Source organism: Accipiter gentilis, chromosome 19, assembly GCF_929443795.1.
Source record: "Accipiter gentilis chromosome 19, bAccGen1.1, whole genome shotgun sequence".
Lineage (NCBI taxonomy): Eukaryota > Metazoa > Chordata > Aves > Accipitriformes > Accipitridae > Astur > Astur gentilis.
Window position 1 is genome coordinate 8,366,327 of NC_064898.1, and position 14,145 is coordinate 8,380,471.

The following is a 14,145-nucleotide window of genomic DNA, read 5'->3' on the forward strand; positions in this document are numbered from 1 at the left end:
ACACTTAGTTGACTTCTGTAGAGTTGTTGGCTTTCCCTTATGAATTCACATGAAATGTTTGAAAAAGAAATGTGTTTAAAATTTTATTGAGCATTGATGTTCAGGTTTATTTGCAAGTATGTTTTTGCAATGTTGTTCACAGCCTTCAAAAGTACGTTCGGGAGCAGATTCTATTAGCAGTAGCGGTGATAGTGAAACGGGGATCATTAGACAAATCAATTGACTGCAAAAGCATTTTTCATGAAGTCAGCCAGTTGATCAGCAGCGGTAACCCCACTGTGGTAAGTATTTTATTTTTTTCTTCAGAATTTAAGCAATCTGTATCAGCAGCATAAGTCATATACTTAATGACTATGAAATCTTATATACTCTTTTATCTAAAAATTAAAACTAGTAATTAAGTTGATATCTATTCAAGCAATCATTTAGCAAGTTGGAGATTTTTGAATAAGAATGTTTTGGGACTGGTAGTAGTGTGTGTAGTTCTTTGCTACGCAATTACACCATATTTTTTAATGAATAGGTTTCTATGAATAGCTGCTTTAAGTGCCATGGGGTTTTTTGGCTTCTCTGGGTTTCTTTAATAAAACAGCATGATCTAAAATGGATTTTCTGTTAGTTGGCAGGTTCTCTACACACTCTGTTCCCCTTCCCTTTGTGCAGTGCTGCACCTTCCTGTGGCTCAGCTGTTGGAATAGGCTACCGAGCAAGAGGCATAGGCCTCTGCTGTTCTCTGGGAGGTGGGTAGGTGGAGAGAAAGGGGTGTGAGGAAGTAAAACGTGGAATGGAAATACAAAACTTACTCTAGATTTAATGTCATACTACTAGGGGTAAGTGTTACCTTCCATACTGAGCTCAAAGTGGAAACAAGGTGTCCAATATCTATCTATGCATTTAGTGAAATTCCGTTTGCTATGCCAGGAGATAAGTTTAGAATAGGTCATAATAGAGGCATGTAACTAGAGATTAAAGAGAGGTGATTTTTCTCCTTCCAAATGCAGAATCAAAGAGTATGTAGATTCCATGCTGAAGCTTCAACTGAAGCTTTTCTCAAACAAAAACCTTGAGGCAGTTGTACTAGATGTGAGCAGCAAATGTTTAACTCTGAAAATTCGATCAAAGTGTACTAGAAGTAATGCAGCTCATGTCATGGTCCTAAAAATAGTGTGTCACCTCTGAGCACAAGTGATATCCCTCCAGGGTATGGAAATTTCAGTTACACTTGTAAACCTTAATTTCACAGTTATTTAGCTTAAGGAGAACATTTCAGCCTTTTTGTTGTGTGTAATTTGGTTAGAAATGGGTATTCCTTTAGAGCAATGCTGAGTTTGTGCTTTTTTCCAGGAAGCATAGCCTTGTTATAAAAATGGAGTTACAACTGAGGTTTTCAAGTTTTATGCATGCCAGTGTGTATGCTCATGTAGTTTATATCATTTCCATAAAGATACAAAAGTGGAGTAAATAGAAACCTGGATGTTGACAGAGAAGTCCTCTTTGAACTAGCTCTTGCACAGTCCAACTTCTACAGTTGTATTCTGTGGAGGCACTAGTAATATACAGATAGACTACACTGACCACAGCATACAGCAAGCTAAGGCTGCCTGCTGTAAGTATATCATCCTGGGCTTGCTGCAGAACAGAGTGTCACAGAGGAGCTCTGGCTGGGGGAAGGGACAGTGTTTCACTGTCCTCTCATCCAAGTTCCGCTTGCTGCCACCACATAGAGACCAAGTTTGGCTCAGTTTTTCATTTCCCTTTATCCACCTCTCTTCACAAATATTACTTTCTCCTTAATTTTTCCAAAGTATTTGTTCTCAAGTTTTAAGAATGGTATTGAAAAATGTCTTGATTATATAATGATGTTTTCTATTCCGGTATGCTAATGTGATGTACTAGCAAAAAATTACACGCAATGCTGCTGGAATATCTTTTCTGTAAGGTGCAGTATATGTTTGTTAGTCTTTGGCAAGCTGGTTATAAACACATATTCGCATATGTGTATGAGATTTTATATTATAAAATAGTTGTCATTCATAAAAATGTTTTTGTAGTCTTCTGAGACTGCTGCAAGACAAACTCCTGTACTGGGACAGCTTCGTGTGACCCAGGACTTGGCATATGCAATAATAAGCAGTAATAAAATTGTGTGTCAGGACAGTACTTGCCACAACTGAGCTCTGAGTGGGTTCAGGGCATGCCTCTTGTGTAAATATAGCCCTTGCATAAATATATAATAACTTTGAAAGGTTGTATGAAATAATTCATACAATGAATTATTCACTTACCTTTTCAAATATAGGTGAGGGGTTTATTAGTGTCCCTGTAGTGTTCAGCCGTGCCCATCAGGCCATGTGGAACCACAGTGGTGCAGCTGCCTGGCTGCTGTGTAGAGTCTCAGCTAAGGGTGCTTCAGGGTACAGTATGAGCTAAGGGACTGGTACTGCTTTTAAGATCACTTTGTATATAAAAATGTTTAAAGTTTTCCAGCATAGCTCTTAGCTGTTGATGATGGCTTTCTACAGCAGTTCGTAATTGAGAGAAAGTCCTTTTTAAAAAAAGCAAAATGGTCTCTTGCCTGCTTCCCACTTGCTTTCTCCTCTCTGCTGGCTCCAAAGCTTCCTGGCCTTTCTTTATCTTCCAAGAACAAAGTAGGTACTCCATCTTTTCCATTCCTTTCAATCCTCCACTCAGTTCCTGTCAGACCTCTGTACTAGTTTTGTGTTTGTTAGGCACTCCTGCTCCGTGAAACCTTTGGGACTTTTCAGTAACATCTTGTCAGGGTCAAGTCCTGAAGGTTGGTGCAATAAGGACAGCAGCCAACGTAGATAGTACTGTGTTTTTTGCCTGTATCCTTTTGCAGGATTTGGTATGCTAAATACCTTAACTTCTGGAGTAGTACTTTAAAATATTTTCAGAAATGGATGTGTTCTGAGGATGGAACTTGAAGGTATGTTGAGTAATGTTGTGGCAAACTGACATGGGAGAAAGACTGATGTATGAACTGTTGAGAATGAAAAAAATTAAAAGGAGATTGGAAGGAAGAGGAGGAGAATAGTGATGAAAGGAAGAAATTGGGCAGGAGATTAAAAAGATGGCTTTAGCATTGAGTAATCTCTCAATGGTGGAACACGGCGTACATGTTAAGGAAATAACAGGGCACTAAGGAGAAGTAATACTACGGGGATGGGAAGGATGCGTGGTTAGAGCCAGGGTTTGAACCTAGAGCGTTGGCTCCTGCTGCTGCTTCCCTGTTGTACAGACCTTTATGGATCTCATGGAAGAAACCTGTATCTGAAAAGGGAAAGCAAACTATAGAGGGTCTGGCTGTCTATTAATTTATAAATGAGTTTAGGAAGTAATCTTCTGGGAGGACAAGGGTTAGCTTTGGAGTTCCTGGTTTTGTTTTTCCTGGCTTTTTCTGTAACACTAATACAAGCCATCCTCCTGCTCATGGAGGAGAGTCTGTAATCTCCCTCCAATAGCAATTTCAGGATCTCTTTTCACAATCTTCATCTCTGGGGGACAGGGCTTCTGGCAGTAGATGCAGTATCATGGGCCGATCTTAAAATGTCAAATACATGTTTTCTATCGCTGATATCAAGATTTCGGAGAATTGTGTGGGCCAAGTTCTTCTCAACTATAAATGCTTTCAGTTTCTTGGCCTTTTCTTTTTGTGTTAGAATATTCTGCTTTTGCATAGCTGAAGGATTTCGTTTGTCCTTCATCCTTGCCAGAAGGACAGGAATCCTGGCAGCAAAGGCCACTGATTCCCAGGAGGAGGAACTGGTCTGCGTGTGAACACTATCAGATGGACTTTGTTTGAAACTGGACTAGGGTATGGGTCACACCTTGATTTCTTCCAGAATATGGGTAGGCAGATGCAGAAGGGTTCAACTGCTGTAGACCCAACACAGGACTGGGAAGCAACAGAAGCTGTGGGTTTTTTTACAATCTACAATGTGTACAGTAGAATGTATTCTAATATAAAACTCCATACGTGAAGCCTAAATTTTTCCGTATATCCAAGATGACTTGTCAAGACCTACTGAAAGAGCTCTGGAGATCCTAACAATTCCTTCTCTCTTAAAATCTGTAAATCTGTTGGTCTGTTTCTCAATGTTCATGACTGGGCCTGAGAGGAGATTCAGATGCTTCAGGTTACCTAAAACTGCTGAGGAATGTGCTGTGGATGGATTTCATGTTAAACAGTCAGAAATATTAATAGGCAGAACTCTAGGCATTCATCTTTATTGAAATTAAACTATCAATAATAATGGCTGCATATATAACTAGTTACAGTTATTTAGCATTTATGGTTCTTATTTCTGTTCTTTAAGAGGAATTTTACTTCTGGATCCCTGTCTAGCTGTTGTTGTCTAATGTGGTAGGGTAGGAGTTGGAGAGGATCTCATGACTTTTACATTTTGACAAAAACTTATTATTATTTTCCTCACTCTACCATCAGCTCTATCTTCTGGTCTAATAAAATTATTACCTTGTCTTACTGCCCTTGAGACATGTTAGGTATAAAAAACAGATGGTAAACCAGGATATTTAAGCTGTTTCCTTCATGCTGATAAGTGCTTTATAAAGGCTGAAGTTATTGTGTTAAAGATTGGTTTGGGAATTTTAGGGATCTAGAAACTAACAAATGTGAGGTTAAAACTTGGTAATAGAAATGTAAGAGAACTTTAAAGCATAAGTATTTTTTAGTAGTTGTATTAACCAAGGTGCCTTTTAAAATTTTCCAATTTTTCTTTTGAAAGAGAGCTGACTTTACTGGAAATGCAGTACAGCAAGACTCCAGCTTAGTTGCTTAATAACGTTAATATTAGAAATTGATAGCTCCCAGTATTATCATTTACAATAGAGCTACAGGTTCAAAGACGAGGCTGGGAAGCGAGGAGATGTGATCCAGGAGAGATGATGTGTGCCCCCTGTTCTGTGTATGGCATCCAGGACTCTTCATGTCCTCAATTCTGCAGTCTCCTGAGATGCACAGGTGTGGAGGCCCTCACCTGTAGACCTCAGACTCACTGGGAAATAAGAAATAATGCCTTTCCATGTGTCACACCCATATTTCTTTTATTAATGTGGTAACACAAATAAACAGGCTTGAGGGGAAAAGCCTCTTTAAGAAGTTTATTGACACTAGCTGCTTGGTCTTTAGTCCTTCTTCCTCTCAGAGGTACTGTCCTTCTGAATATATATGTTCAGAAATAAACTGGATCTGTGTGGGAGTCTACTTAAAAACAACCAGCCTTCTCCCTCCTAACCCCCCCCCCCCCCCTTTCTTTAAGCAGACTACTGTAGGGCACAGCCATGTAACACAGCTCATTTGGCATATCTGGCAGTATGGCAGGCAGAGGTGGGCAAGAAGGACCAGGAATGAGTAGTGGGAAAAGTGAGGGGAGAGGGGACGCTTGCCCACCAAAGAGCACTTGCCAGGGTGATATATATTTAAAGCTGGGTGATACTGAAGGCGAGCTGCATGGCTAGTCTTACTATTAATTATTTTGAATTTAATTGAAAGTCTTGGATTTGTTCATGCAGCTACTGTAGGATTGAAGATTCAACTAGTGCCTTTCAGACAAGAGCCTGGAGGAGGAAATGTTACCTCTAGATAAATGGTTTTCAGACCTTCACTTTTTTTGATGAGATTACTTTTTTTTTCCTCCTGATTTCTGCTTCACAACTTCGCCTGTCTCCAGAGAAACAAAGAAAAGCATGTTTTGCACCTTAAACTCCAGCAAACTCTGGCTGGACCCCTTCCATTATTATTAGAGGCTGCTACTTCCCTTCTCTCTTTGGCCAAAGCCTGCATGCTTCAAGATCCTTCCTGCGGCCCCCAGTGATTCACAGAGGAATTGGTTTTCTCTTCCTCAGCTCAGCCTAGGGGTTTCTTCCCTCGCTCGGTTTGCCTGGTTCCCTCCAAGGAAGAAAGGCAGGGTCTCACCTGGTGTGGTGTCTTAACCCGCTGCTGCTTGTCTGTCTTTGCATGGTGGCAGAGGGGGAATGGGAGGAAAGGGGTGCGCTGCCCAGCCAGTCCCTTACTGCTGACGGCACAAAACTGCAGCTGTGGGTCCTATTCCTATCATTCTGTCCCTGCTCTACGGCTCTTCTCCACCAGTTGGCTCATTTGGAAAGGAACAAACAGATAAAATCCAGTGGGTTCTTCCTGGTGCTTGCTTATATTTCTTCAGAATATATTCTGGTTTTCTTTGGTTGGGAACTACTACTTGAGCTCCTAGGTCCTCCTGCCTACTCCGATTGCAATACTCATAAGTTGAAAACCTGGAGTGGCCCCAGTTACTCTGTGTACGTAACGGTGTTTCTTTTGGTCCTGTGGCCATCCTGGTAACCTTTCCATTTTGGAGTGGCAGCTTACGTTCTGGAGATTTAGATACTCTGAAAATACCAGCAAATAGATCTGTGCTTATTCAAGGAAGTTAGGGAAGAAGTATCTTGCTGCGTTTCTAAAGGAAGCCTTGCTTTAAACAATTTATTTGGTAAAATTGCTTTTGACATATTCTCACTACAGAATTTTATCAGCTAGGAGCAGCACAGCAAATTCAACCTCTGATTTTCTCTTTGATTCTTCTTGCTCTTGTGCAAGTTAAAATTAGCTGGTTTAGGGGTATTATTAAATGCCTCTTGTGGCTTTCCTTTGGTTTCAGGAACAGAGTTTACATTATACAAATGGAGATAAAAAGTCCTCTAAATGCATATTCAGGCTGGCAGTGATCTAATGTAACAGGGTAGATGTTATGATTTGCTCTGGTAAGGTGATACCTTTATTATTTTAAATATACTTACTTGTTTTTCTGTAGGTGTAAATGACTCCTGCAGAAGGCCGGGGGGATGATGTTGCTTGATAGTTTAGGTTTTGTAGTAAAATGAATGATTTAATCAAACCTCTGACAACATAGCTGTATCTCTACTCTGAATTTCAGAACAGAGGAAAACTTCTTGGTGTTGCAGTTCATTCTGCTTTGTCTGTTGGCTTTTCTGCCTCAGAGCTGGTGTACCACATGTCCATTTTTTCCTAAGCTGTATTTGAACTCTTCTTCCTTTCAGATGCTTTGTAACCTAACTACCCTCAAATGAAGCAGTTCACTTATTCCATGGGCAATCCAGGCACAAGTGTGAAATCCCTTCAAACATTATGGCTTTAACTTTTGTTATAGAGGACATTCCATTTAGGGGAATAAGTTGCATTTACCTTCTGCATCAGAGTTTTATGAATTGTATATAAATGTTGTTTAATGTTAAAATGGTGCATGGTCTTTCCATAGTGTCTGTGTTTTATTAGAGTAATTTAAAAAGAAAACCACTAAAACGATGTTACTACTGGGTGTCTGATTGCCAAGTTAATCTCTTATCACAAGTCCCATTGATCTTCTGTTTGAGCAGCTGAGAGTCTATTTTATGTATAGCGATCTTTCATAAAGTTTATTCCTGGTAATAAAGCTAACTGGGGTGAGTGCCAAGCTATTCTCAGAGGCAGTCCGCTCTCAACAAGAGACGTATTTTATTTTGTTAGATGGGGTTATTGTTTGGGTATGTACTTGTGGCAGAACTAGTGAAATTGCTAGCGAGTGAGTCAAACTAGGTTCAGAGGTGTACTCTTACTGGTATGAAATTAATGGCATTACTGCGCAATAGACATTCAGATCTGACTTTTAATATGATGCCCAGAGTCACGTGCATTTTCTACTTATTACTGTATGGTATTACTAAATGGGATTGTTAATCTCTTCTCTGGTGTGGCAAAAAACTTAAAAAATGCTACAAAATAACAAAAAAAACCTGCCACTGTGGAACTTTACATGAATTAAGTGCATTCAATTGTATTATGTGTAAGAGGAAGTAATTTTATTTCACAGAGCACAGCTGTATTGGCTTATCTGAAATTATGTTGGTTTTCAGATTTTTGAAGTCTTCTTTTTTCTAATAGCCTGCATTTGTGTTGAGGTACTTAGTGTCTTCATACCAAACATACATGTAAATTTAAAAAAAGTATTTCAAAATATTAGTAGCTAACCTCCAGTAGAGTTACTTTTCATAAAGTAAAATTTCACTTTTAGTAAAGTTTACTTAAGCTTTATTCCAGAGTTTCTGAAGTATTACTGTGTATTCAGAAGAGTTCAATAGATGGTAGAGCACATGTTCTTTTAAGCTAACTAGTTTGTTAATCTTCATATGAAAATGGCAATCCTACTGCTATACACAACGATCTATATAAATTCCTGTGGTCTTATGGCAGTTTTGGGGAAGCAGTGGTGGTTTTGTATGCAGCTCTGTGCAAATGCTTGTCATGGCAAGGATGGGTTACATGTCTTGATCTGTTCCTCTGCTCTTGTCTGTGTGCTAAACTCCATGGGGTTGGGACCTACCTCTAGGAAACCAATCTCAAGCAATCTCCTCTCAGCCTGTTGTTGCAGTAAATTTTAAATTACTGGCCAATATCTTGTTTTTAGTCTTTTCCTGCTCTGGTGACTTGGATACACAGGAGTACTTACAATTCATTAAGGATGCAACGGGTAAGCACAGATGCAGATAGTTACAGGAGGGCGTGGATGTGCCCATGATGCACACAGTGCCCTTGGGAAGGTGAGGGAATGGGGCAGGATTTGCACCCCAGGTATTGAAATAGCAAGGTGAAGGAGTTGGTGGGATTCTGGGGATTCAGTGGGAGGGAGGAGAGCGGAGGGGTGCAGTGTGCCCTGGTGTTTACTGTGAGCTAGGCTGCTGGAGGGTATAAAGTGTGTAAGTATCTAGTAATGTCACACTTCTTTCATTCTCAAAGTAGGTACTGATGTCAGAACTACCTGAAATAGCTCTTCTTGAAATCAGGGGGGCAGGTAACTGCTCAAGCTGCTTTATCAGGCTCTTAGCAGATTCAGTCAGCCTAGCTGCATCCATTGCTTTTTACATCTTTGAAGAGATTTCTTTACCATCAATCATATAATTTAACCTTCCGTTTAAATTTCTCCTTGAAACCAGGAGAAAAGCACACAAAAAAATATGGAACTCACTTTTATCATGCAATAGCACATTACTATCCAAACAGAAAGGATATATTATTATATACCATGTAAACAAACTGGAGAAAATTGAAGAAGAAATATCTATTATTTCAGCTAATATTAACTATTTGTAACCACGGTGGGAACAAACTTTTTTTTTTTCCTATTGCTGCTTACCTGTCATTTGAACTTAGTGATTTATTTTCCAATAATTGACAACTGACTGCAAGTGATGGGTGCACTGCATCTCTGCCCTGCTTGTCCTGTGGTGGTCTGGATGGTGGCTTGGTGTGATGTTCTTTACATGATAAAGCAGAGGCAGCTTAGCTTTAGCCAGGCTGTTGTACTATTGCAGTCATTAACACTACTTGGTAATCATGGTAAGTTACAGAGCATCAAACTGTAGATTTGTAATTGCAACTAATGATGTCCTTGCATCATGGCTCCTCTGAGCTGAAAAGTATCAGTGTGTCAGTAATTCAAGCATCAAATAAAAGCCTGTGTTTTAAAGTAGAGAGCCTTGTGAGACTTCTGCATCCCCTGGCACATAATGAAATTGGGCAGTGTTCTCTGGCAACTTTGCATTATTTCTTAAAAAACATGTATTCTTATCTGAAGCATTGTTCCAGAGCCAAACTTCAGGGTTTTTTTTTCAGTTTGGGGTTTTTTTCCACCCAGATTAATTGTTTTCATATGGAACTTTTAATGTTGGATTTAAAATTCAGTGTTAGGCTATGCTGATTTTTTTTTTATATTGGATCAAATCTGGATTTTCTCCAAATAAAAAATATTTATTGTGTAAATAGCTTACATAGAAATTTGGAAATAAAATATTGAAACGTTTGAGCTAATTAGAAATATTTCTATGTCTAGTATAAAACTGACAAAATTGCACTTTTGCTGGAGTAGTTTAAAGTGCGAAGCTGTTTTTCACTGGCTAAACGTTGCTTTTATCACACGTTATGTGTGACAGTGGTGACTGTAGGTGAGAAATAGTCCACTTGAAATAAATAGGTATTTCTTCAAAATGGGGAAGCTTGGATTTAGCAACTGATCAGCAATATGCTGGTCACTGTACAGCTTCATTATACAGTAGAAGAGAAAACCCATATATTATCACGAAGCTACTATGTTCTATCTGTCTGGGACTTATTTAGCAAGTAAGAATGTTAATTTAGTGTATACTGGCTAAGATAACTAGTTGTCTGGGGGGTCAAGGTACTGACTTCAGAGGCATTTCTGAACAAAGATGTTGCAGTTGGTGGGTGGATGGCACTGGTCTCAGCTGTTGTATGAGCTTGCATAAATAGTATCATCTCCACTTTAATCTTTCGGGTGTTCAGAGGTAGTGTGCATATTTCTGTTTAACCCCTGGACACTTGCTGGCATGCATGACCCTTTAACAATTCCTATCCCTCTGTCCATCCCTGGCACCTTGGCTCCAAACAGTCTGGGAGGATAGCCAGTAATTTTGAAGTTTTTTGTTAAGAACATCTCTTTAACAGAAAGTGTTTTCATTTCATCCGTATACAGTTTCTATTGTGCTTGTTATAGTAGTGTATGGCACACTCCTGAAGTACTGCTTGCATCTCCACTATGCAATATTTACTTCCCTTTGTGTGTAAAGATCAGTTAAAAAAATATTAAAACTGGTGATGGTGGTTACTGGACTTTGGCATCAGGAAAAAAAGCTTTTTTTATTTCAAAAAACAGCAACAAAGGCTGGAGCAGTGTGTTTCATAAAGGAAAGCTGGCTTTTAAGTTGTGTTTTAGGATAAGCATTTGATTTACCTTACCTTACATTTTGAGAATGAAAAAGATACTTAAACCTTCAGTCTTCATGGATCTGTCTCTCTAAAATTAATGTGCCTTTTTCTTACTAATTTTTATACCACTTCAGAGACATTATTCTAACAGAGTAGTTTTAAAGGTTGTTTCTGTTGTGCTTTGGAGGGAAGTATCCAAAAGCTTTGAAGCATCAGAGCTTTCTGCGTATTCCTCTCATTTATTTTTTTCTGGTGGGGGGAGACAGAAAAGATCTAGTAGATGGTGTATTGCAGGTGGTATTTTTTTACTAGCTTTTATCACTTTCAGTGGTATAATTTTAATCATGATCAAATACCAACATGGTAAGTGTAGCAAATGCAAAGAAGGGCCAAAACAAACTTCAGGTGACCTGAGCTATTAGATCAATAGAAATAAATGGAAACTGAATCTTCCCCGAAACTGATACCTGTAAAGCCCTGCGCACAGGGAGAGAAAGTAAGCAGCAAGGCTGGGAAATGGAATGCAATAAATTTGTTTCCATTTTGTAGTGATGATTGCACAGGTGCTAATTTTTTATATTGCTCAAATAATTGAATTTCTTTGTAAGGATGGAGCCTTGATGATTCCAGAGATGGTTCACCCAAGGAACTATACTCGTGAAAGTTTGACTTGTTCTAGTTTGTGTTAGAAGAAACTGAAATAATAGTCATAGAAAAATGCTAATAAAAAAATTTAAGGACAATGTAGGTGGTATTACGTTATTGGACATCCTTTAGTTATATTATTCCCCCTTATTTTCTTTATAGCAAACATTGGCCTGTTCCATTTTAACGGCGTTGTTGAGCGAGTTCTCAAGTTCAAGTAAAACCAGCAACATTGGACTAAGCATGGAGTTCCATGGTAACTGTAAACGTATATTTCAGGTAAACTAGTTCTGTATCAATATATGCTACCTGTCTTTCTAAAATTTAAACATTGAGAAGCAGAAGTACTTTCTTGCGCCAGGTGCATTCAGGTACAGCGTGTGCCTAACAGCATTTAATAGAACAAATATTTTATTATAACTGCAGATACTGGCTACTTCAGGAAAGCTGATAATGTATTTTTTAAAAACTTGTATCAAAAAGGTGCAATCCCTTTTTGGCCATTTTATGAATGTAGAGCTACAGGTCTTTATGTGGTTGGACTCTTTAATTCCTTGGCTACCAATTGCAAACAAAACGAATACTCTGTGGAACAATGATAGTCTTAAATATAGCTTTGGTTTAAAGCCAAGGAGAGCTATGTATTTAAAAATATTATTGCAGATGGTGTAGTCTGGTTGTCTCAGATGTATTGTTTGGCCAGGCAGAAATGTTTTTGTGAAGGCATTGCTTTAAACTGACCGTTGTGGAACAACTTACCAACTTTTTTTCATGCCAAAGACCAACCCTCTCCTCCACCAGTTGTTAAAAACATATTGTTAAGTTTTTCTTTTAATGACTAGCATTTATGAGAAGATTTTTTTCTTTATTCTTTACAAACACAATCTATTAATTTTGGCAAATGGGCGGGGGAGGGGGGCAGTTCTGACAGAAAACTTCAGAATATTTTCTGTATTTTAATGAAAAATAGGGTGAAACGAGAAAATTATTTTCTCTTTAGAAGAGTATTTATTTTTAATCAACATTTTAATTAATGACTGAGAGACTCTATTAATTTATTGTGTTCGTCCTGACTATAGGAGGACGATCTGCGACAGATCTTCATGCTCACAGTAGAGGTACTTCAGGAATTCAGCAGACGTGAAAACCTCAATGCTCAGATGTCTTCGGTGTTTCAGCGTTATCTTGCACTAGCCAATCAGGTCTTAAGCTGGAACTTCCTTCCTCCAAATTATATCCTTTTAATGTCAGGCCCTTTATTGCAGCTGACTTGGGTCATTTCTACCAGATGATAAGTCAAGTCTTTGTGAGGAAAGAAAAATGTAAAACTTATAAGCCTTATTTAGTCTTTGATTTATGTTTTCTTCCGTTAGTGCTCTTGGTCACCCCCCGCTTGCTAACCAATGCTTACATACAGAAGCTGCTGCTGCTCTTCATTGAAGTTTTAAAGTGTTTCATATAAAAGGCAAAACTAGTTCAGCAGAGCAGTCCCCAGTTATGGGTTGATGGTCTGTCTGCTTGGTGCCGGGAGGAGGAAAAGTGTAATATAAAGCTTTAGTGCAGAAACAAATGGTGAAGAGGTCTAAGCTCTGTTGAATTTTTTTTCCGGAGATGTGATCTGTCCTACTTTTCTCCCTCAGAAGAGGAGGGGGCAGGTAAATGCCCCATCATCTAGGAATGTACATGTTCAACCGACTCCCCATAAAAGAGCGTGGTCATATACTAGAACATGTAATAGGTTCTTTTCAATCTGTAGAAAAAGTATTTGCTAGCTGAGAGGAGAAATGGCATCTCCTTTTTACACAGGTGCCATTGCTTCCATTTTGACATCTTTCTGATGTGTGCTGATTATGAAAGTCCAGAGAAAGGTGGATATGGAAAGTAGAGGAGAAAATGGGAATCAGAAAGAGAAAGAGTCTTAGGGAGGGAGAGAAGAAAAAGGATATAAAAATTCTTAGTCCAAAAAACAGGCTAGAAGAATATTGTAGAAATAATCGATCACATTCTCTAATAAAGGGTTAAGACAGCTCTTGCAGTAAAACATTACAATGGCTCTTTTAATAGCTAGACCGTCCTTCAGATGCTCAGCAAAATTTCCAAGAGCCAAATTTTTAAGCTGGTTTATAAACTTTTTTTCTTAAAACCTTTTGAAATTGCTACGAAGTTATACATACTGCAGGAATCTTGATGTTACCTTCAAATCATCTGTAAAGGATTTTATTTTCTTTCCTGGTTTGATGGTCAGAAGGTGATATCTGTGTGTTTTTGTTGTCTTTGATTTTGTTCATTATGCAGCGGGCAGCAAAACTGAAATTTATTTGAAACTGGATATTCCTTGGTTCACATCTGTAAAGCAAAATACCAGTTAGATTGTCTTTATGGAAGGTGACACGGATTAAAAGTAAATATTGCACTCCTATTGATCACTGAAGTGATTTGGCAGGGGTCCAGAGAAGAATTTAGTGCATGTGCCTACAGGCTGAGTCTGGAGTCAAATTATTGCATCATAGTTTTTTGGAAGAGGATTTGGAATTCCTAAGAATTCAAATAATGTGTGAACATCCGTGTGTCGCCCCCCCCCAGCTGTAACGCTAAATAGAAAGGAAATGCTCTTGTGTTTGTGCAGTGGTGGTTCCCTCTGAATTTTAGTCTTGCTCTGCGCAAACCTCTGATGGTAGTTCTAAATACTGATCTTGTTACAGTTT

At 38.7% G+C, this 14,145-nt stretch overlaps 1 protein-coding gene and 1 long non-coding RNA gene across 6 annotated transcripts in view; one reads left to right on the forward strand and one right to left on the reverse strand.

Annotated features, from left to right (window-relative positions):
* LOC126048201 (uncharacterized) overlaps positions 1–14,145 on the reverse strand; it is a 566,030-nt gene that overhangs the window by 224,825 nt on the left and 327,060 nt on the right. The window lies entirely within an intron of this gene.
* XPO4 (exportin 4) overlaps positions 1–14,145 on the forward strand; it is an 82,368-nt gene that overhangs the window by 27,829 nt on the left and 40,394 nt on the right. For 3 of the 5 annotated variants that reach the window (XM_049822790.1, XM_049822793.1, XM_049822791.1), the window contains exons 4-6: positions 143–281; positions 11,603–11,719; positions 12,520–12,673. In XM_049822790.1, coding sequence (XP_049678747.1) covers positions 143–281; positions 11,603–11,719; positions 12,520–12,673 — 410 coding nt within the window. Of the gene's footprint in view, positions 1–142; positions 282–11,602; positions 11,720–12,519; positions 12,674–14,145 lie in introns of those variants that run through there. The other 2 variants (XM_049822794.1, XM_049822795.1) reach the window with 2 other exon arrangements.